Source organism: Ambystoma mexicanum, chromosome 2p (genome assembly GCF_040938575.1).
Source record: "Ambystoma mexicanum isolate Mex_15411 chromosome 2p, UKY_AmexF1_1, whole genome shotgun sequence".
Taxonomy (NCBI): Eukaryota; Metazoa; Chordata; class Amphibia; order Caudata; family Ambystomatidae; genus Ambystoma; species Ambystoma mexicanum.
Window position 1 is genome coordinate 1,071,500,468 of NC_090923.1, and position 24,635 is coordinate 1,071,525,102.

A 24,635-nucleotide genomic window follows, 5' to 3' on the forward strand; every position below is an offset into this window, starting at 1 on the left:
AGAAAGCAATCTATTTTGCCTTTATTGACTTTAAGCAAGCTTTTGACTCTCATATCTCGCCCTCTCCTTTGGCAAAAGTTATCAGAAGCAGGCTGCCCATCCTATATCTTAAATTTACTGGGCCAGTTTTACGCCCATACAACGATTCAAGTTAAACTGAATCAACAAGGTCTTCTATCCTGATTCATCCGCACTCTACCTGGTCTTAGGCAAGGATGCAGTCTTGCATCAACCTTAAACTTTTACATTAAAGACCTTCACAAGCCCCTGAATAGCACCAGATGTTTCCCACCTAAACTTGGAGCCCATCCTCTACCCTGGCTCCTCTTTGCACACGATCTGCTCCTAATGGACCAGACTCCCATTGGTCTTCAGCGACAGCTGGACGCTCTACATATTTATGCGCTAGATAAAATGCTGATCCACAGCACCAAATCATGCATCCGGAAAATGCAATGTGCCAGAGGGAAAACAGAATGTCCGCATTCAAAGGGACCATAGGAGCTTGGCCATTAAATATGGTGCGAGAATAAAAATACTTAGGCCAGAACATCAACACTAACACATCGGACACTCCTTATAAATTTGAAATAAAACACAAGATGGAAAATATGCGATCACAAACTAAATGAATACACTGCAAATATGGAAAAATCACCTGTATTACCGTATTGAACTTCTACAAGCAAAAGATGGTACCTGTAATAACTTATGGTGCCCACGCCAAGTTACCGGGAAACCATCCAAATTGGGATTTCATGGAAGGAAGGAGTCTTCTAGAAAAGTATACTAGCTACACCGAAAGGTTTCCCTATTCCAGTAATTTGATACAGGCTACGTCTCATATCGCTTAAAGCCATTGTGTCCTGGCAGGCTCTAATGTTTTGTAGGAAATGGTTAATGAAAATGACTTATTAATCAACCATGATACCAATTTTAGCCCTAGCTCTCAAACAATCAGGACAAGACACTAAACACCTGGTAACAATGCTGCCTCTTTACCAGGAAGCAAGCAGACATAGATGAGAACCTATTAGTCACCATCCCGGACCGAGCCAAGCAAAAACTATGGTTTCATGACTGGAACACCACCACAGAAAGATGGAATTGATACAAAGTATTCATTGAAGGCATTTTCGCCCAAAACTATTCCATCAACTCCCTACCAATCTTCAGAAATTTCCCGACCAAACATATCGGACTAACATCATGAGAGAGAGAGAGGAGAGAAAGAGAAGAGGTGGCGGAAGGGAGCCTGAAAATGAGCGGAATGTCATCTGCATAGCACTGAAAGTTGGGGCAGAGAGTGCCAATGCAGTAGGCAAGAAGTGCCAGGTATTGGTTGAACAGCCTGGGAGAAAGGTAAGACCCCTGGGGAACACCATAGGTAGAGATAAAGATGAGGAGAGGAAGGACCCAAGTTGGACCTTGGAGGGTTTAGGAAAGAGGTCAGCCAAGCAGGGCCTGATTGGTGATACCCACCTTATCACGGAGACGGTTGGGCAGGTGGACCGTGTCAAAGGCAGAAGAGAGATCAAGTAAGATGAGGACACAGGGGGTATTGGAATCAAGGTTGGAGAGCAGGTCTTCACGGATGTTGAGGAGAGCAGTTTCTGTGCTTCTGGCAGCTCTGAAGCCAGACTGATGGTCGTGGAGACAACCAACCGATTCAGTGTGAAGTTTAAGCTGGGAGATGGCCAACTTTTCCAGGAGTTTGCCCAGGAAAGGAGTGATGGAGATAGGGCGGTAGTTAGCCGAGCAGGAGGGGTTGGCTGAGGGTTTCTTAAGAGGGTGCACAAGGGATTGCTTCAGGTGGGAAGCGAAGACTCCAGTTGCTAAGGAGTGGTTGCAGAAGTCAGCCAAAGCAGGAGCCAGAGTGTCCACGTGGTCTTTGATGGTTTTAGAGGAACAGGGGAGAACCTGTTTTGACGAGACTTTCATAGATCAGACTTGTCAAGAAACCTCGTCTAGGGAGAACAGGGGAAAGGCAGAGAAGGAGGGGGAGGAGAGGTGGCCACAGAAGGGTCAGAGGAAGAGCGGGGAGTAGAGGGAGTAGGAGGAGAGGAAGAGAGAGAGGACAGGATGTCCTGAGTTTTAGAGATGAAATGAGAAGCCAGGGCAGTGCAGAGGGCCTGTGAGGGGACAGGAGAGGTAGAGACTGCAGTAGGATTGGCCAGCTACTTGCAGATTTTAAAGAGATCGGCGGAGTTGTTGGCTGCCACAGAGACGCGGGCTTGGATGAGGGCTCTCTTCTTGGTGCGGACAGAGGGCCCGTATTGCCGTTGGAGCAGGTGGCAGGCCAGTGTGTCCAAGGATGTACAGGAAGCACGCCATTTCCTCTCAGCCACCCTGCACTTGCGTTTAATGGTGACGAGCTCTGAGTCGTAGCAGGAGTTGCACTTGGCATTGTGCTTCAAGCAGATCCTCATGACTGGGGCAAAAACATCAAGAGTATCAGATATAGCAGAGTGGAGCATAGAAATGGCTGTGTCAGGGTGAGTCAGTCGAAGGGAAAGTGGGGGGTGAGAAAGTGGCAGCGAAAGCCTCCACTGACGCACGCTACATGGGTCGGATAACCGAGAAGGTAGGTGGCAGTACTGGAGTTGGCTTGGCCTGAGAGGTGGAGAGAGTGAGCACTCCAGGAGAGAGGAGTGGTGAGAGGGATAGAAAGGGGAAGATCTGTAGAGATCAGAACATCCAGAGTGTGCCCTGCAAAGTGAGTTAGGGCAGAGGGGGAGGATCGAGTGAGAGAGTTGCAGAGGTTGCGAAAGAGTCCAGAGGCAGGACAGGAAGCATCCAGGTGGATGTTGGTCTCCAAGGAGGAGTTGAGTGGTCGAGACCAGGAGGGAATACGAGAGGTTCGCCCACTCAGAGAGGAAGGAGGAGATCTGACCAGGTGGCCGATAGATTGTAGCCACAGTAAGGGAATGGCTAGGAAAGAGAGAGAGAGCCTGCAAATGAGGCATTCGAAAGAGGAGTAGGCCTGCATAGGAATGACGGAGGCAGGAATCCACTCAGGGAAGATCAGGGCTACACCCCCCAGACCCTCTACCCCCACCCTCCCCCCGGAACGATTGGACCTGGGCGGGGAGAGGACCTTGTAGCCGGCAGGGTGGAGAGTGTCAAAGCTCGTGACAGAGCTGGCAGTGAACCATATCTCAGTGAGACAGAGGACATCGAGGTCAAGTTCTTCCAGGAGACAGCAGATGTCAGAGGTGTGTTTGACAGCTGAGCGAGAATTGAGGGTGGCAATATGGAGAAGGTTGCTGTCCTTGAAGGACTTCCAGGGAAGGGTACAAATCCGAGGTACGCCATGTGGAGGTGTAGAAGAGGCCTGAGGGGGGGGCAAAAGAGGAAGGAGGAGAGGGCAAGGTAGCCAAGGAGGAGACAGCAGGGGGAGGCAAGGAAGCCGTGGAGGGAAGAGAGGGGACAGCAGGAGAAGAAAGGAAATTGATGAGACGCGGGAAGCGTCTATCGAAGAGAAGGTTGGGCTGAGGGCCTTGGACCAAGATGGTACCATTCATGTAAATATTAATGATGACCTTAGAGGAGAGGAAGGAGGCCAGGAGAGCCTCCCACCGGGCCCACCATTCATCGGAGAAGAAGAGAAAGCACAGAGACCATATAGAGTCCATGGGTCTGGCGAGGGAACGACATAGAGGATGTCTGTGAGGGCTTGTCTGGAGGAAGCACTGGTATAGGTGTCAGTGATAGGGAGGCATGGGCTGGAGACCAGGATGTCCTTTTTCAACTTCTTCCTACCAGATTTAGTAAGGAGAGCAGGATAGTCGATAGAGAAGCAGTTAGAAAAGATAGGAGAGACGGAGAGCACCACAGAGAAGGTGGGGAGAGGAAGAGGAGAGAAGAGGAAAAGGGGTTTGAGGGGGGCTGGGGAGAACACTAGGAAGGACACAGGGAGGGGTGCAGGCGGAAGAGACAGAGACAAGACAATAGTAGACAATTGGACAACACGACAAGAGCTCAGACAGTAGAACAGTTTGCTAGATGAAGCAAAATCAAGACACCACTACTTTCACAATGCACTTTAAATACTTTCCCAATGCAGTTTAGGTACGGGAGAAAAACACACCTAGGTCTGAGAGTCCTGTATAGTGGGAGAAAGGCCTAGGTTTCACAATGCAATATACATACGGCCAATAACTATAGTGTTATCTCAGTGTGGCACAGGCTACAAATGAGCAGTACTATCCAAGTGTGGCACCTTAGGTGCGACTCACGACCCTGTCACTGAGTCTCTGAGGGTGCGGTGCACGCCAATAGTCACAAAACTATTCCATCGTGGCACAGGGTAATAATCACAGTATTATTCTAGTGAAGGTATGGTTGCTATGTGGCAGGGTTTTCAGGGTAGAGTGATTGCTCTATTCCTCACCCTGGCCACTCCTACCTTAATAATAGCTGCTGGTTGACGGCTGGCCACTGGCTTTCCCGGCTGACACCTGCAGACACTAGCTGGAGCAGCCCTTTGCCTTGGGGCCCTTCGCCTTGGGGCTGCACAGGCAGAGGGCTGCCCTGGGAGGGCCTGTTAAGTGTAGTAACCTGGCCAATGGGGGCAGAGGTGGGTGGGCTGGGAGGTGGGAGGCGGGAGGGGAAGGGAGAAGCAGAGCGGAAGTGGGTCGGGGATGCAAGCGAGGACACCAGAACCAGTTGGGGGGGAGGGGAGTGGGCTTAAATGTTGTTTTTTCCAAATGTGGAAATAAAGGCCCAGGAGGGTCGTAAGCGGCAACCTCACCTGGAACGCCTGGGCGAGGTGGCAAGCTCACGGTGGTGCAGACGACAAGGCCAGGCAGATGTAACAATGGCCAATAGGGGGAGGTGGGCGGACTGGGAGGCGGAAGGAGGGAGGGGAAGGGAGAATGAGAGCAGAAGAGGGTTGGGGATGCAAGCGAGGACGCCAGGGTTTGGGGGGTCTGGGGAGGGGGCTCAAAACGTGTTTTTCCCCAATGTGGGAATCAAGGCCCCGAAGGGTCATAAGCAGCACACTCACCTGGGACGCTTGGGTGAAGTGACAAGCTCATGGTGATGCTGGCGGCAAGGCCAGGCAGATGGAAGAACTAGGAATACAATCTCTTAAAGCGTAGTTCCAATGGAGAGTAGTTTCGCTGGTGGGGAAAATATTTTCACCCATCAGAATGTCTTTGTATGAAGATCTCCGATCAGACATGTATAATACATTGTATAATTTCTCATTTTTATGGAGATATATACGGTTGCTATTTTGGCACACTGGGAGACCAATGAAGGAGTTGGTGGAAAATCCAATGAGGGTGAATAAAAGCATTAAAAAAAATGGCTGGATAATTGCCATAAATAATGTACAATGTTCTAAAGTAAATTCCACATTCTCAGAAATAGAAATGGACCCAGCCGTGGGAGTTCTGCCTAACTATCTCTACCAATCACCATGTCCAAGTGTGAGGGATACAATTTTTTTTTTCTTTCAAATAACTTTTATTAATAACCAATTCAAGAGAGAGACATCACAGCATTCGAGAACCGTACAATTATAGCAAATTTAAAAACGACCCGAGACTCCACCGGCTCACTGAATTCGCATTTTTATGTTATTGATTGAATCTCTTGCCTACTGGAAAGATTTTATATGCTCGATCTAAAATTGGACTTTAAGTAATAGTATTTGTGATTTCTGTAAAAATCCTGAAATTATTCAAATGCCCCAACATATTTATCCAATCTTAAAGGAAGTCGGGACATAATATCTGGGGAGGTTCTTCATGACGAGAAATTATGTATATGTTGTCGATATGTGAAATTGCCTTAATTGCGGGCAATTCATTCTTTTTAACAGAAGTCGTGAGAATGTTGAAAGAAATGGGTATTCCCAATAATTATATGTATGTTTTAGAAAATGTGTTGCTGTGGAAAAGGTTTCATGGAGTGTTATATACATTCTATTTTGGATTTTATAGCTTTTAAAACTATGTATAAATGTTGAATGTATAAATTATGTAACTTATACATTTCTCTATATATTATTTAAAGTGCATTTTATGATTATATTAAATTACTTGTATTTGTATATTTTGAGAAGGATCATATTTTTTATCAGAACACAAATTAAAAAATGGCATGCTTCACTGCTGACCCTGAGAGACTGCAGGGACACAAACCTGACTTTAAAAACGACTTGCCCCCAATGTGAGAAAAGTCACTGTGTTGTGAATCCCCCTTCTTAACAGTGAAGGAGCAACTGAGAGCCCAGCCCTATCCCCGCCAGCAGAAATAGACCAGCGGCGATCTGCCAAGACCTCGTCTGCCTCCTTAGTCAGCCTCTCGCCGTTCCCCCAGCATTCGGCAGAGGCCACCCAGCCTGCCTCTCTTCCTGGCTCGAGCTGTTCTCCAGTGACTAGCAGGCCGTGCAGGGCACCTACCGGTTCACCACTCTGGAGTCACCTCTCTGTACGTTGGCCCGCTCAATTAGTTCTCTGGGCGACCCTCACCTCAAAGGTCCCAGCAGCACACAAGTGCCCCTCATTGAACATGCATATTCCCCCTTGAAAGATCACAAAACCCGGAGCTGCACGGAGGTGCAACAATCTTGTTCGGGCTCAACAGCACCCCCACTTCACATTAGTTAACATTGGGGGGTTTTCTACTTTGCTGCATCTTCTTGGACTTCTGGTTCATTAACAGACCTGGATCTTCTCTTTGGGCTCTCCTCTGGTCTTCCTTGGGTTGGTTTCTGGCGAATCCGCGCTTGTGGGGTACAACTGGGATTTACCAGCATGTTCCCTATCCATGGGGGTGGCATACTGACTTTGTCGTATGTACTTTTATGGAATATTGTACTCCACTTTAAAATATCACAAAGGGGCTTTGGGAGTCCGTCCCTGACCCTGGACATCTTTCCTGTATCCTGTTTGGGTCCAGTGAGTTTTAGGCCAAGGTACTAGTATTTTGTTTTGCCAGTGATTTCGAATTTATTTTTAAAGTCCTGCTTTCCACTTCAGTTGTGAATATAACTATTTTTGGTAAACATGAAATTATTTTCCCTGAAGTGTACTGTATTGAAAATGTATGCTAAAATGCATTTTCCTGGTTATGTTATGTTAATATAAACCTATAAAGTGCAAACCTACGCCAATGAAGGCATCATGGCACAAGGAACCAACCAGAGAGGAGAGCAGAAGATCACACCAAAAAGAGAAACAATGACAGCAGTGTCTGAAGTAATTTTCGGAACAGCAGATGGTTCTCAGTCGAGCAAAGGGAGCATGCCAGTTTATTCCAGAGAATAGCCGCTGCCACTGTAAATGCTTGCCCCCACCGACCCTCCCCGAGCGTTTGAACCTGGGTACCTGAATCAGGTGAGCATGTTCAGACTATGAGAAACCTCAAGATGTCTCACCCGCTAGTCCCCGGGATCTGTCATCCAGGTGGCCAGGACACGGCCATCGCTATTGGATCCAGTTCCTGGGGGTGGATCAGTGCAGCAGGATCACCTGGATGGGGGGTCTTCAGGTAGAAGTGGGACAACGCAGCGTGAGATGGTTATCACACCTTTTCCCCATCCTACCCCATAGGATATTTAGAAACTCTACCCGCCCCCCCTTTCCACCATGAACACTTTCTCACACCGTGAGCGACCACGGACTAAACCCCGAGCCGTTTACCTGACATGTCCCAATACAAGGGTTAGGCAGTTCCCGACAATTACACACACCTGACTTCCCTTCCCCATTGGGATAAAAGACGGAGCACAAGAGCACACTCTGAGCAAGGCCAAACACATGAAGAAGCAGCTATTACGGGACGGCAGTTCAAACGGAGAAGAAAGGCGGCGAGACCTGAAAGGACGTCAAACAGGGAGTTACCTTTTGGCCTTTTCAACGCAGACCCACGAAGCCTCCGACAAAAGAAACATAAGAGCGAGAATTGCAGCTGGCGATCGGTGTGAAGGATGTCAGCGGTACAAGGAACCTTCCTGCACTGATGTCCAGGGCAGGGAGAAGCAGTTGCCATAGTGGTACCGTCCTTGACTCCAGAGGCAGGAGATGCCAACGGAGTTCAGCACAGCTGGTGAGTCGGAAAGACTGATATTAAAGTGGACTGTGTTGGGCTCAAGGTTATAAAAAGCAACATAGTATGAAGAAAGAAACTGCAAAATCGAAGTGGTCATACGAGGGTCAAATCAAACCCCTTGTACAGTTGAAAGTCTTTGGGTGATGTAAAAACAAGTGACGAGGCCCTAGGGGAGGCAGCGTGAGGTGTCAAGGTGGTCCTACAAAGGTGAAGCCAAAACACTTGTACAATTGAAAGTCCTTGGCACGTTGCACAAGTCTTATTGAGACTTTTTGAATATTATAAGTGAACTACATTGTTATGACAAACGTGAACCCGACTGAGGGGTGTCACGGTGAGTGGTTGGTCTGAGCCCGTTGAGAGGAGGATTGGAACCAGGCTGAGGGGGATCCAAGGGTGCAGAATAATCACCAGATGTGAAGATAAATAGAAGGAACTTTTGTTTTGTCATTTGTAATACATCAGGCCCTCTAATACAAGAGACTTTGCATGAAAGAGACTTGGACACACAAGGTCCTGATATCTGAGAAAAGGAACTGAAATCTCGTGCTGCAGAAGCACAGGAGTGTGCTGTGCTCAAGAGTCCTGCCTTGTCCCGTGCTAAAAAACGTGGGGCACGGAGACCCCGGCCATAACATCCTCACTTAATATTTTGTGGACACTTCTTTCTTTTCTTGTGAACATTATCCCACATGTTTTGTAGCATAGCAGTAAGGATTGGCAATAGGTTTTGGAGTATAGGTCCTTTTTTATTTGTCTAGACTCCACTAGGACTGTATTATTATTTTTTGATGGTCGTAGCTTGCTCCCATCTTAGATTTAGGTTTAGATTAGGCGTTTATCTCACCCATTTTTACAGTTTAATAAACACCCTTGAACTCTGCTCAGGTGTCTGTCTTGCTTTGATACCATGCCTTCCATACAAGAACTTGGAGCTCGAGTAGGCTTACAAGGCCGAAATGTTTCCTGAAGGAACTCTGCACCAACACCATGAAAAGCAGCATGGTGGATGATGCACAGCGCTTTAAACTCAATACGGCTGACCACCGGCAACCAGTGCAGGTGGCAAAGGACTGGAGAGATGGAATCCCGCAGAGGGGTGCCAATGGCACCCTAGCTGCAGAATACTGAAACAACCGAAGACTGTAGTGTTTTCAAATTGTTTCCACCCCTCTGGAACCTTGATTAACTGTGATGTTCGCAATTATATTTCCATAACACTATGTCCTTGAGTTGTAAAAATGCTGTGACTTTTGTTGGCCTAGTAATCCTGTATGAGATGTATTACTGTATTCAAATGTCTGGTTCCTTTCGCTTCCCACCCCTTGTCTTTATATGTTGTGTGCCTACCACCTGGTAGTGGGCCTACAATATGATATCGGAATGGGTAGTGTCTTGTAGGACAATGAACTGTTTTTGTGCAGATACTAGGTATTTAAACGTATCTTCTGGTGCCCTCTCCCACCTTGTTACTATATGTTTTGTACCTCTCCCTGGATAGTCGCCACCCCCCTTAAGTTTAGAGCTGAGGAGAGTCCTCAATGACATTTACTGTTTTCATAATATGGAATACAGTTTTATATAGTGTGGATTTTGTGCTCAATTAGATATTTAACTAAAATATGTTTACATAGGTATAACATAATAAATGCGTATATTATTCAGTATACCATTGTGGTGAATTTTCTTAGTTAACTGCGTGGACTAGTTGTACCTTTGTGACAGTCCAAATCCAATTCTGAAAGTTACTTCTGATTACTGTTTTGTTATCACATTTTAAGCAAGGTTTGGTCTTCTTTAAGGTTGGATGTTCTGCTCCACCTTAAGGTTAGTGAATTGTATTGCCCTCCCTGGAGGTCTCTACAAAAACTGCTTTAAGCGTAGCAAGTGCTCTACTTGTCTAATAGGGCCATTGAACCTTTGTCCGATTTCCACATTCTCACCCTGCTCTCTGAAATGGGATCAATGTCTCTGTAATTGTAGGTCCAGATGCTCCAATACATAACCTTGTGGTACGCAGTTCAACTGAGACATCCAGCAGCAAGAAGAAGAAAAAGAATCCAAAACAGCCTGAGGGGTTGTCTTTTGAGGAGCTTCATACCACCATGTCTTTACACGAGAAGGGTAGCGGGATCCCCACCCCCACTGTAAGTATATTTTTGTTTCATGGTGATTTTTATGGTCCATGTATCTCATTTTTGAATCACTTCGTTCTTTCAAAAGCATTGCGTTTTACCCTAGTGGTACCCCCAGCTGTAGTTCTAATCTTGGGGAAGAGAGCACATTTTTGGTGTATTTAGCTTTTCATCCAGTTAAATTAAACTGGTACATCCGGTGCCCTCTGGATCTGTTGGAAATCTAATGAAAGCAATATAAACAGCCAAGGCATATATCAAACCTAGAGGTTTTTCACTATGAGAAGACTGCCCAAGGGAAAGTTTTCTTTCTTCCACTGCTCTGACATCGGTTTTGATTTACGTCATAGAAGCAATCCTTTCTTGAAAGCCGTGGCAAAATCTGTTTTTTACAGGTACTTTGTTGTAGTTTCCAACCTAAACATTGACCTACACCTCTGATCTTCCTGCTTGCTGTTTCCCTACCTGAAAAAAAACATTTGGCTATTGTGGCGGACTTGTGCAGGCCAGGAGTCTTGTCTGTGAAGCATCTACTGTTTAAAGCCTGCTTGACTTAATGACGCTTGTTTGCATACATCTTGTTAATAATGGGCCTGTACTGTGTAGGCTCCCATTGGTGGGAGTAGAGCTAATCTGCTACTCGGAGGTGACTGCAAACTTGCGGTTCTCTGACAAATCTTATATTTTGTGTTACTTCAAATGTGCATTGAACCCTTCTCAGACTATCTAGGAGTCTGAGAATTTTCTTTCGTCTATCTCTGTCCTTCCCAACAGGTCGGGTCAGCATGCATTTGCATAAAGGTTTGGAAAAGTTGTCTAAAAAAGACACTTGTCTCTTCAAGAAAGTTTTGATTGGCAGGTCGTCCCCATATGCACATGCATACCTTGATGCCCTAGCCCTAAATTCCCTAGCAGTGTTTTATCAACACACCACACCATCAAACACTGTGTTCCACTTTCTTTCAGGAGGGTCGAGTAGAGCGGAGACTTTGTTGTGCCTCCCTTTTTAAAGCATTACTTTCTCAGTCTCCTTTTTGGGACGGTAAGAATGTCCCCTGTTTCTGTAGAGTGTGCCTCCCTCAGCTGCATGCCAAATACTACTTGCTTTAAGCAGTGCATTCTGTGCAATAAACAGTCTTCCGCAGCGGATCCTCATTGCATCCGTCTTCAGTATCTGGGAAACTGGATGGTAGTTCTTGTGTTAGGTATACGACTGCCTTTTAAACGTGTACACAATTATGAGAAAGGTTATCAAAGTTTTTTTAAAAAAAATGTGTGTGGGGGGTGTAATGATGAGGCAGGAAGGCAGGGATGAAGAAACAAAAAGTCCTTTATTTAGGCAAAAAAAATAAAGAATTATCAAGAAGCTTAATTCAGTCTTCTTTGGTAAGGATGAGATGTGGAATTCATCCTTTTAGTCTTTATAGGCCCAGAGCGTCTCTGGTGTTGCTCTCTCTCCCGCCGATCGGCTGTTCCGAAATAGCGTGGGAGAAGCACACCCAGTCCTTTGTCAGTTTCACTCTTATATAGGGAAAAACCACCAATCAACCAATCAGAAGCAACCTTGTTGCTAACTCTACAAATATCCCCTGAAACCCTGCCCCCTTTCTCTCTGACCGAGGGTTTGCACTCCGCTCTCTCCCACGTTCCCTCTGGCTGGACCCGACTGCTACTGTGGAGGACCTCAGGTGACTGTGTTAGGTAACATGCCCGGGGAGCGGGTATTAATGTGGTCTCCTGGTTGGGGTCTATGCTGTCTGTCCACCCCCAAGTCTGTGTAACTGTACTGTTTGTTTCGGGTTCCTCGTAGTTTACACCTGACCCGTTGTCCAAGCGGGCTCCGCGGTCGCTTTCCGCACCACGGGTATTGTTCTCTTCCCGCTCGTAACCCGGCTCGCCGGGTTCTGACATGCGGGTTACTTCCGAGTCGCTGACGCCGTTCCTTCCTGACTCGAGGTTGGGTTTGCCTGTTTGGCGGTGCTGCACAAACCACTTGCGACCCCGCTCGGTTGCCGGCTCGCAGTCACATGTAGTCAACCCGCGTCCGCTCGCGGGTACTGGCTCGCATTCATTGTTAGACGTTAAGGTTCCTTCACATTCACAAACTGTCCCTCAAGAATCGAGCCGTTCGGGACGATCAACACTTCTGGATAAGTAGTCTGGTACGAGCTGGAATGCAGCGGCTTTATGAACGGTCTTAAAACAGAACGCTTGTAGTGTTAGGAACCATCTTAAAACACGTTGATTTGAGACCTTTTGAACTGCCAGCCATTGTAAGGGTGCGTGGTCCGTAAAGACAGTAAATGTATGCCCCAGTAGATAAGATCTCAAGGTCTCCACGGCCCACTTGATGGCAAGATACTCCTTCTCAATTGTGGAGTATGTCTCCTCATGTTTTAGGAGTTTTCTGCTTATGAAGGCAATAGGGTATAAGTCCTCTTCAGCGCCTTGGGAAAGTACTGCCCCAAGTCCGGACACAGATGCATCAGTTTGTAAAAAGAACTCCTTTTTAAAGTCGGGACATCTGAGAACCAGTAGCACAGAAATGGCTTGCTTCAACTCCTTAAAAGCTTGGAGAGCCTTGGGATCGGAGTGAACGTCCTTTTTATAGGATGTTTTCAAGGCTTCTGTCAAGGGCGAGGCTATTGACGAAAACATGGGACTAAATCTCCGGTAGTAACCTACGAACCCTAGAAATGCACGTATCTGTTTGCGGTTGTTTGGTACAGGAAGTTTCAGAATGGCATCGACTTTATCTAGCTGTGGTCTGATTTTACCGCCTCCTACTAAGTATCCTAAATATCTGGTATGCCGGGCCCCTATAGTTTTCTTTGGATTGATTTTCAAGCCTGCCACATCAAGGTCTTTTATTACTTTCTGTAGGTGTATGAGATGATCGTTCCAACAAGTACTATATACGATAATATCATCCAAGTATGCTGAACAGTAAGCAACATGTGGTGCTAATATCTGATTCATAAGCGATTGGAACGTAGCTGGTGCTCTGTGCAGTCCAAATGGTAAGACTGTGAACTGGTACAACCCTGATGGTGTCGAGAAGGTGGTTTTGATTTTGTCTTCCCTTCTTAAAGGGATCTGCCAGTAACCCTTGGTAAAGTCTATTGTAGTCAGATAATGTGCAGCCCCTAGATTTTCTAATAACTCATCTACTCGGGGTATAGGATAGGCCTGGTACGTTGATATGCCGTTCAGTTTTCTGTAGTCCATACACAACCGAGTGGACCCATCCAGTTTTGGAACGAGAACGATCGGGGACGACCAATGATAGTGGATCGTTCAATGATTCCCATCTTCAACATATCGTCCACTTCTCTTTGAACCGCTTCTCTTTTGCTTTCGGATAATCTATAAGGCCGTATCCTCACGTATTGGTTTGGAAGGTTGTCTATCCGATGTTCTATCAGATGGGTTTTTCCAGGTTCATATGAAAATACATCTCCTAACGGCGTAAGTACCTCCAGTAGTTCTTTCCTTTACTCTTGGGATAACTCAGCCCCCCTTTGTACTGCCTGAAGAGCCGGTTGGGTAGACTCATTACAGGCCTGTGACATATTCATGGTTTTGGTGTCCATAGGGCTGTCCAGGGTTTCTTTCCATTCTTTTAACAGGTTTATGTGGTAGTTCTTTGATTTATCCTTTCTAGCTGGCTGTTCGATTAAGTATTTAACTGGGCCCAAGACATCTAATACCTTATAGGGTCCTCTCCATTGGGCTAACATTTTGTTGTAGGAGGTAGGCAACAACACCAATACCTTGTCCCCCTTTTTGAAAGACCGTACTCTGGAGTTGTGGTTATAGTATTTCTCCTGGGCCTGCTGTGCTCTACCCAAATTAGATTGTGCCATGTCCCTTAATTTGGATAGGTTTTCTCGTAATTCTAAGACCTAATCGGTAAGTGGTGTCTCCTCTTCCTGGTCTTCCCACTCACTTTTTGCTATGTCTAGCACCGTTCTCGGTTTGTGTCCAAATAACAGTTCGAACGGAGAAAACCCAGTGGAGGACTGAGGAGTGTCGCATAGTACCATGAGTACCCAAGGTAGGACCCTATCCCAGTTTGCTCCTGAGGGTTCGGTGATCTTCTTTAACATGTGCTTAATAGTTTTGTTATATCTCTCTACGAGACCATCTGTTTGAGGATGGTACACCAATGTTCGGAGTTGCCGTATCTTCAGTTCTTTACATACGGCCTGCATGATCCCAGAGACGAAGTTTCTTCCCTGGTCCGTGATGATTTCTGCCGGTAACCCAACCCGGGCAAAGAAAGGTACCAAAAGTTGCACACGTTAGCTGCACTGATGCCTCCCATCGGGAAGGCTTCGGGGTACCTCGTGGCATAGTCTACAATGACTAGGATGAACTTGTGGCCATGACTGTTAGGTTCCAAAGGTCCCACGATATCGATCCCAATACCGTAGAAGGGTTCCTTTTATCAATGGCATAGGTTGTAATGGGGCTTTAGAAGGCATCCGGGGATTGGTCTTCTGGCATATTGCACATTCTTCACAATATCTTCCAACCTCTCTGTAGACTCCTGGCCAATAAAACCTTTTTAGCACTTTTTCCAGGGTTTTCTCTCTGGCCAGGTGTCCTCCTGTAGTGTCGTCATGGGCTAGTTTTATTACCGTTTTCCGGTAACCCAAGGGTACTAGCAATTGTTCAAGATCATTGTCTAGTTGTCCCTTGGATACACTATACAGTAGACCTTTAGTGGACTTGAACCAAGGATAGGTTGTTCCCTTCTCTCGATAGGGCACGGACTGCTCCCAGGCTACCTTCAACGTAGGGTCTGTTCTTAACTCACTACGGTATGTAGGACTTTTGACTTCTGGCATCCAATCAATGCACCCAGTATATCTGGTTCCTTCAACCCACTCCTTTTTCCCTCGTCTGACTTCACTCCTGCTTTTCTTGTGCCTGGAGGTGGAATTATCCCTGATGTCTACCTGTGAGAATGGAGCATTTCGTAACCATTTAGCTTCTGTAACACATTCTTGGAAAGAAGGAAGGTCAGTCCCTATTAACACCGGGGTGGGTAAGTGGGGCATGATGGCAACTTTCATCTTATTTTCGACCCCCTTTACCTCTATGATAATCTCCTTCGACGGGTAGGTCCTAGTGTCCCCGTGTACACATTTAATTGGGATAGGTGACATCTGCTCACTTCTGCTGTCAAGGAGGGCTTGTCTACTTGTTCTGTTCACTCTCACATCTAGGAAGTATGGATCCCGGCTTTGGCGAAACTCCTTCCCTTGTAGGAACCCGATTTCCATAGGTTCAGCCGGCTTGGCTTTCCTGGGGCAAAACCGTGCGATATGTCACCACAATCAACACTGGGGTTGTCGATTTACGTTGGGCCAGGGTACTGTTTTTGGTTCTCCTCTATGGGTTTTTAGCTCTCCAGTTCCTGTCCCCTTCAGCAGTTTAGCTCTGGGTAGCTCCGGCGGTCCTCCCCTGCTGGTACTTGCCTTCTGAAAAGCTGAAGCGATATCTATAGCTTCTGGTAGTGTAGGCCGATGGTGTTGCCTTACCCACCGTTGCATGGGAGGGCCTCAGTAAACTGTTCCAGCTTTATTTTGTCCGCCACCTCTTGCACACTGCTACTGGCGGGTTTCAACCATTTGTCTGTGATGTCATGGACGCGATAATACAGTTGTCTGGGGGTTTCCCCTGGCTTAAGCTTGGTCTCCCGTAATTTGATCCGATATGCTTCATCGTCCATTCCCATCCTTTCTAGTATTGTCCTTTTTATCTCTGTATAAGATGTGTCTCCGGCTGGGTTGGCTGCCTGGTAGGCCCCTTGCATGTTTCCCGTTAGTAATGGGGCTATGAAATGGCCCCACTTTTCCACTGGCCACTGGGCATTTCTGGCAACCCGTTCAAAATTAATAAAGAAATAGCATGGGTCCTCGCCTGGTTGGAATTTTTGTAGGACTGCTGTTGGGGCCGTGGGATTCCCTCTAGCAGCCACCGCTTCCGTCATTTTCTTCAAGGCGTCTTGGTTGGCGGCTTGTAACTGCAATGCCTGCTGCAACGCCTGGCGGTCAGTCTGGGCTTGGTGAGACTGTACTTGAATCGCCTGCTGCAGTTGTTGTTGTCCTTCTGCCAGCGCTTTTATGATTGCCTCCATTGCGTTGCCTTATCCCACCGCTGCCACCAAATTTGTAATGATGAGGCAGGAAGGCAGGGATGAAGAAACAAAAAGTCCTTTATTCAGGCAAAAAAAAAATAAAGAATTATCAAGAAGCTTAATTCAGTCTTCTTTGGTAAGGATGAGATGTGGAATTTGTCCTTTTAGTCTTCATAGGCCCAGAGCGTCTCTGGCGTTGCTCTCTCTCCCGCAGGTCGGCTGTTCTGAAAAAGCATGGGAGAAACGCACCCAATCCTTTGGTGGTTTTTCCCTATATAAGAGTGAAACTGACAATCAACCAATCAGAAGCAACCTTGTTGCTAACTCTACAAATATCCCCTGAAGCCCCGCCCCCTTTCTCTCTGACTGAGGGTTTCCACTCCGCTCTCTCCCACATTCCCTCTGGCTGGACCTGATGGCTACTGTGGAGGACCTCAGGTGCGTGTGCTAGGTAACATGCCCGGGGAGCGGGTATTAATGTGGTCTCCTGGTTGGGGTCTATGCTGTCTTTCCAACCCCAAGTCCGTGTAGCTGTACTGTTTGTTTCAGGTTCCTCGTAGTTTACACCTGACCCGTTGTACAAGGTGGGCTCCGCGGTCGCTTTCCGCACCCCGGGTATTGTTCTCTTCCCGCTCGTAACCCGGCTCGCCGGATTCTGACATGCATGTTACTTCCGAGTCGCGGACACCGTTCCTTCCTGACTCGAGGTTGGGTTTGCCTGTTTGGCAGTGCCGCACAAACCACTCACGACCCCGCTCGGTTGCCGGCTCGCAGTCACATGTAGTCAACCCGCGTCCGCTCGCGGGTACTGGCTCGCAGTCATTGTTGGACGTTAAGGTTCCTTCACGTTCACAGGGGGTTATTTCGAACTATTCCCGATTCTCCCCCCCAACCCCTATTTCCCCTTTCCCAACCCCCCAAAACATTTCTAACCTTTTTGGTAGATTTGTACACGTTTAAAAGGCACAAGTAAAAATGCCTTGTGATGAAAGGACATTATACCGCTGGGACATATAATTGATTGTGAGTGAGGACTTTCTCGAGGATGACGAGACTGCCAACATGGGCAAGAGGGCAGTCACGGCTTACATGTATGTGCTCTGTGCCCCCAATTTGTACAGAGATGAATACTACAACACCAGTTTCAGGTACTTAACCGGTCTGCTAAGGAAGGGATTGCTATGCGCAACTACGTTTGAGTACCGCTTGTTCAGAAAGCACCAATACCACAGTGTAGGAAAGTAGCCCTTGGTATGAGATCAGCAACACCAGTACCTCAGTACTAGATGTCCTAGACACCCCATACAAGATAATTGCAATAACAGGAAGAATCACTATATAGCTTTGGCTTGGCACCGAATTGGCTTGCTTACAGCCAGAGTCGATCAAGCTTCTTCTAAATCCTCTTTTTAAAAAGGTGATCTGGGTACCTGGTACATCTTCAGGGAAACGAGTCTTTCCTTCATTTAGGGTTCCAGTTCTTCAGTACCCGCGTTTCCTGAGGTGGTCTCTTTGGTAATGACTGAACCTAAAAAAATGCTTCCAGAAGGAATACAAATTTCGACTGGCTTTCTTTGGTTCCGAAGTTGCCCAAGACACTCAAAAAGAAGCATAGGACCATGCTAGTTAAGAAATCAGATTCAGGGAGTCTGAAATCTGATCTCCAAAAGATTTTTTCGTAGCCCAAATAGGGCTACTATTCATCAGCTCTCTCCTTAGTTACCTCAGGAGGCAGGGTATCACCTGCCTTTGAATCCACAATTTCATCATTTGTTATTTCTAACTAATGTGCAAGACCCTAGATCGATTTTTAAAATATCTATAAGAGAGGTGCTTATTCTTTAACAGTTCCTGTGAGAACAGAGTCCTCTAGTTCACCAATTAGAATGCAAGACAAGGATTTCTCTCTCTGAACTGTGGCAAACCAGAAGAAGCGATTGGACACAAGAATGATATGCTGAATGGTGTTTATTGAAATAAAAAAAAGCAAAATGCCTAGCTGGCTCTACTGCTAAGAGTGATTTCCCCTCCCTATTTAACTAAACTAAGGGTGCTTGTCTGTCCAAATCAAAATTAGTCCTCAGTCCAAAAACCTATTCACTATCTAGCCGTACCATTGTAGGAAAAGAACTAAAAATATGCCAGATAACTAACCTCTCAACTCAGGCCTGTCCGGCCAATGTTTGATGGGGTCTCATTAGGAGATAGTTCCCGGTGTAAAAACAGTTCACAAATGAAAAGGTTTCAGCTTTCCTTTTAAGCACTTTATAAGAATGTACATGTCTTTCTGTAAATTAAATGTTCCAAGTTCTTTGCTTGCAGTAATTGTTTCCTTTTTCCTTGTCCACCACTTTTGCCACTTTCTCCTCCTTGGTTTGCTGTCTTGAGTAAATTGGTCGATCCCTCCAGGTTCCCTCCTCTGTATGGTTTCCCAAATGTCTCTTATTTCGCTAGGCCCCTCTGGCTTTCTAGTCTCTTTAAGCCTTGTTCCTGTTTCAATGTGTGAAATGCTAGTGTTTCCAGGCTCCCGTAACCTCCTGTGTCAGTCTCTTTCTCTAATTCCGCTTGCCTCCCTGTGCCCCGTGTGCAACCCTGGTAACTTCTCTACCTTTGGGTGAGTTCCAGTGGGTTGGTGTTCCAGTCAGGATGTTGCCGCTTGCCCCTCTCCTTAGCGTTGCGGGCTTGTGAGCATCTGCTCTTCTGCTCCGGTTCAACTCTGCACTTTCCTCCATTCTCGCGTTAGGCTCGGTCCCGGCGACTTTTCTTGGGTCCCTGACCCTCCACTGCTGCAGCGTGGTCACGCCACCAGGTAAGACTGTCCTTCCCTCCCTGTCTCCTCCTCGGCTGTATCGCCTCTCCCAGCGCTGGCCTTCCGGCGTCTCTGCTTCTTCCTGGTCTCTCCTCACACTACCGCTGGCTTTGTGGAGTAGCGCGTCTCCACCGCTTAAGGACGTCTGCATGTCAGAGGCTTGTGTGAGGGGTCAGTAATGTGAGGCGGCCAACTGCTTGTAGTTCTGTTTTAGAAATGTTTTTAATAAAAAAGTACAAATAAACCTTTACTAAACCCACTGTATCGGGGAGTTCCCTGCCTAGTCTAAAGTCTAAGTTCTAAGGAGATTTCTCCTAGCATACACACAACTGGCCCTCACACTAAACAACAAAACATTCAAAGTAAATCATAAGTGATTACCAAACAACCAGTGACTTGGATGACCTTCACCTATCCTGGGTAGAACCCTTTGCCAGAATTGTCCAAAGTGGGTCTCTCCAAGTGTTCCTAAAGAAAGGTAAAGTCTTGAGTCAGTTCTTATGAGTTCCAAAAGAAACGAAAGTTCACCCAAACAAAAATCCACTGGTAACAGTTATTTGGCTTTCTCTTGAAAAGGTCCCCTTCCAATTCCAGCAAAGTAAACAGCACCAATGGTAATCCTGGATATCCTCCTTCCAGGATGGTATTGCCACAGTTCAAAGATAAAAGGACCACTTCTGCTTCAACAACTGTCCATGTGTTTATAACCTCTGTAGTGTCTTTGGGATAATGTGTCAGGATGCTCTTTTTTTTTTATTTAATTTTTTTATTCGCATTTCAAATTTTATAAACCATGAACATATACCCAGCCCACCTTAAATCCTCCCTTTACCCTCACTTTCATCCCTTCGGTCCCCCCAACCGCAATCATAAAGTGTCCACAGAGAATCAGTCTATACAATGCCTAAAATAAGCAGTTTGTGTCGGCAAAGTACAACATTGTAGTCATCTTGTATAAATTGCAGTACCATTCCCCATTCTTTCATGAAAGCCTGTTGCGCTCCCTGGATAGGGTACGCCAACCACTCCAAGGCAATAAAGTTCCATACCTTCACAAACGAGTCATGAACGTGTGGAGGATCTTTCTTTCCAATGTTGGGAATTTACCACTAAAGCTGCCACCCATAGAATAATCTGTGCTTTTCTTTTATGTTTAGGCCATTTTTCCTTCCTCCAATATAACAATTCCCAACAGGATCTCCTTTATATCAGCCTGCGACTGCTTACCAAGCGTACATTGAATATGTTTATTAATGGTTCCCCCAGTAATTGGCCAATTTAGGACAGTCCAACCACATATGTAGCCAGTCACCCTTACCGTTGCATTCTCTCCAGCATTTATCAGTGCTAATTAGATTCATTTTGTGTAGCCTATGTGGGGTATAATGCCATTGTAGCATAGCCGTATACCACGATTCTCTAATCTGTAGGGAATGTGATAGTTTAGGACTTCTTTCCATAGTGTCTGCCATTCTTTGGTAGATATCGATATTCCCGGTGTCTGCTGCCATTTCTGAACATATTTCAAGCTAACCTCTTGAGGCTCCTCTTGTAATTGGCGATACAGATTGGAAATGAGGGTTTTCTCTCCTGGATTTGAAATCGAACATTTCTCAAATGTAAAAGTAGGGCTGCGGTTTTGTTCGGGAAAGCCAAGAACCAATGTCGAACCTGAAAGTATTGGTACCTATTTAATTCCGTTAAACCCAACTCCTTTTTACATTGTGCGCACAGAATAAAGTCTGTGCCCTGCAAAATGTTCTTGATTTTATTGCAATTAGTCTCTTTCCATTTAGGAAAGGATCCTTTTTCCAAGCCAGATTTGAACTGCAGGTTATTAAATATTGGTGGGGAAGGTTATGTTGTGATTTGATATTGTCTTACTGCCTTGTCCCATATATTTTCGACAAAGTTAGTAATTTGGATGACATGCATGTTCATTAGGTGGTCTTGTTTAGGAAGAAAGAGCAGTTCCGCGATATGAGGGCCGCAAATTGCCTTTTCCGTTCTGGCCCATATTTTCTCAGCCGTTGAAGAAAACCAGTCTCTCAGCACCCATAGGTCTGCTGCCTGGTAATATTTTACAAAATTGGGAAGTCCCATGCCCCCCTAGTTTGTTGGAATCATTAAAGTTTTCATCGCCACATGTGAGGTTTTATTATTCCAAATAAATTTCATCAAACCTTGTGACTCCGTAAAGAATGTTTGCAGTAAAAATATAGGGAGAGCCTGAAATAAATGTAGCACTTTAGGTAGTATTGACATTTTCACAGCATTTATCCGCCTTAACCAAGAGATCATTCGTGGACCTCACCGCAACAGTAAAGGTCGAAGTTCTAAAAAGATGGGGGGGGGGGGAGTTTACTTTATATATTGACTGAAATTCTTGTACACTCCTAATAAACTAGTTTTGTCCTTTGCCTACCCGAATTTAGTGTTTACAGACATCTGAGCTACTTGGGGCGGGGGGAAAGATGGGAGGGGGGGCGTGAGAGATGATTTCTATATTTCGGAATTAGTCATTTATATTTTTAGGGCTGCTACCTTACCAATTCCAATTCCTGTGTGACCCCTATCAGTGACTTAACGGGATCTAAAACCGTGATCAACATCATCGGCATGTACCATTATATTGTGGTTTTCTGTCCCAAATGGTATCCGTTGAATTTGATCTGTTTGTCGGATTTTAGTTAAAAGGGGTTCCAGATGTATTGCATACAAAAGAGGGTATAGTAGGCATCCCTGCTTCGTTCCTCGATACAGTGTGATCTGAGTAGATATCTGACCATTTTTTGATAACCTTGTCTTGGGATTTATATAATTCACACACACATTCATGAATTTAGGACCAAATCCCATTGCATCTACATAGATGGCGTTGTGTCTGGTTCAATAAATTCTATAATTTTATCAGTCTTGGGGCCAGTATCGATTAAAATGGGACAGAGTATCCATCCGGGCCTGGAGCCTTATTCATAGGGAGACTTAATATAACCTGTGAAATTTCTTTGATAGTTATCTCTTGTTCCAGATGTTCACATACCTGGGATTTAATAATTGGAAGCTTAACTGAACATAGATATGTATTTGGGGTTTAGTGTCAGGATTATCGGATTGATCTAATGTGGAGATGAGTTTCCCGCGAAACGTAGCCATAATCGCATCCCATAGTGTTTATCGCTATCTCACCTGTATCATTTAACACAAAAAAATTCCTCAGTCTTTCTCCCTAACTACCGAATCTCGGAAACGTTCAGAAGGGCAAACCCAGGACCATATCCCTGTTCCTGGAAAGAGGAGCTCTGGTTCTAGAGGTGAATGATCCGACAATGCAATTGGATGAATCTCTATTTTTGTAATGTAGCCTTGTAGCGTGGTTATATAATCCATGCGTTAGAATGATTTATGGACATAGGAGTGATGTGTGTATCCTCCGTCTGTTCCTTTCAGTGTTAATGCGCCTGAGATTGCCAAATGCTCTACTTTAATTCGTAACCCTTGTGAGGGCAGGGAATGTCCGAATTGGGTTCTCATGCTTCTGTCCCTACATGGATCCCAGTCCATGTTAAAATCTCTGAATATTAGCTGTTGCCCTACCATAAATGTTTCCAGCTCCGCTAATGTCTTCCTCAGAAACCTATCCTGGCCAGAATTTGGGGTGTAGATTGATACAAGGGTTATTGTTGTTGATTCTATTTCGGCTGTGATAAATGGGTAGCGGCCTTCCCTACCGGCTTTGGTAGTGATTATTTTAAATTGTGCCCCCTTCCTGATTGCGATGAAAACACTGGCCGTTTTCTTCTGTGCGTTAGCTTGAATAATAGTGGCATAATATCGTATATGACATAATAATTGTCCTGCTGTTATGTGGGTTTCTTGCAATGCTAATACATCCAGCTGATGCTGTTAGAAACCCATTTCATTTCTTTCGTTTTACTGGGGTGGTTAAACCCTGAATATTAAGAGATATACACTTGAATGCATTGGGTCTTTAATATTGTGTTCGTAAACATTGCCCAATTCCTAGACCTTGATCCATGTTCCTGTTTCCTTAAACAAATGCAGGTTTTCCCCTCCCTGCTCCCCAAACTCTGTACCCCCCACTTCCAACTTTTAGAACTCTTATCCCCATAATCCCTATCCTTTCCCTCCCCCCACCCTGGTGTGACCCATAGTACCTAGAGTGCCTTCGATCATCTCTTTTCAGCCGTGGATCACCACTTCCTCCAGGGTTCCCCATAGGGTATCATAAAACCCTCTTCACCTCCTCTCCACTGATTCCAAGTTGGAGGATTCCGTCCTGAGCCTTCAGCTTCAAGAATGTAAGGCACAATGCTAGAGTCCCCTTCGTATCTCTCGGTTAATGTCACTTTTTAGATGTGTGCTGCAGACCTTTAAGGCGAGGGTTCAAACGGATACAGTTTGAACCTTTGCTTCGTGTGCTTCTTGTGTCCCCGCTTAGTCTTTCACATGATATCGCAGACGTTGGGTGACCCGGTTGTACCTGATTTTTCTGAACATTGTCACTGTCATCATCTTCAATTTTTAACAGTTCAATGCTTTCTTCACGGGAGGCGATCCCGTGTTCTTACCCGTCTATTGCAAACGCTACGCCGAATGAGAATGTCCATCTATACTTTCTTTCTAGTTTGCAGTGTCTTTACTACAATTTACATCTCTTCTCCTTTTGAAGTGTGAGTGGGGAAAGATCTTGATATAATTGTATATTTGAGCCATTGTATGTGATCGGGTCCGCTTGTCTGGCTGCCCTCAAAATGTGTTCCTTTTGTGGGTAATCCCCACACGCTGCCAGCACATCCCATGGGCGCATTCTAGGATCAGATCTCTTTGGGCCCACCATGTGGACGCAATCTAGTTGTATCTTCTCTTCTTCGTCATTACCCAATAGTTCTGTAAAGATAGAAGTGATTGCTTCTTTTAAATCTGGGTCACCGACTGATTCAGGGAGACTTCTGACTCGGATATTTGTCCTGCGAGACATGTTAGGGAGAATTATCTGTTTAGGCTGAATTTCCTAACCTAGTGTGTCCCCCAGCAGCTTTGCTGGATTTTTGGGGTTTATTCTTTTCTCCTGCCAAGAGTGAGACTCGTTTACCCTCACTCTTGGACATGATTTGAGTGTGTCTCTTTGATTCTAGATGTGTTTAATGGGCTATGCGGTCTTTTACTCCATAGGGCTTCATGTGTTTTTGTGATGTGTTACACAGCACCCTCAGTGCAGTAACACAGGGGTGTCATAGTGACCCCCCAGTATAGACTCCATACCCTGGGACTGACTACTGTCTCCCAGGGCATATAAAGTCACCATTGACTTTACTAGTGTCAAATTCTGAACAGAACCAGTACAAACCTTCATATTGTGGTCGTACTGGCCAGGGCATTTCGATTGCCCTGGGGTCTGATAGTCGAGGGGGCATGTCTCCGTCCCCCCTGATCGAGTTTTGGCTGGTGGCAGTGG

General features: G+C 45.8%; 1 protein-coding gene across 6 annotated transcripts in view; it reads left to right on the top strand.

Moving 5' to 3' along the window:
* The window catches only part of MUS81 (MUS81 structure-specific endonuclease subunit), a 1,262,762-nt gene that overhangs the window by 338,914 nt on the left and 899,213 nt on the right, over nucleotides 1-24,635 (top strand). For all 6 annotated transcript variants that reach the window (XM_069645007.1, XM_069645006.1, XM_069645008.1 and 3 more), the window contains one exon: nucleotides 10,048-10,211. In XM_069645007.1, the coding sequence (XP_069501108.1) occupies nucleotides 10,048-10,211 (164 nt within the window). The remainder of the gene's footprint in view (nucleotides 1-10,047; nucleotides 10,212-24,635) is intronic.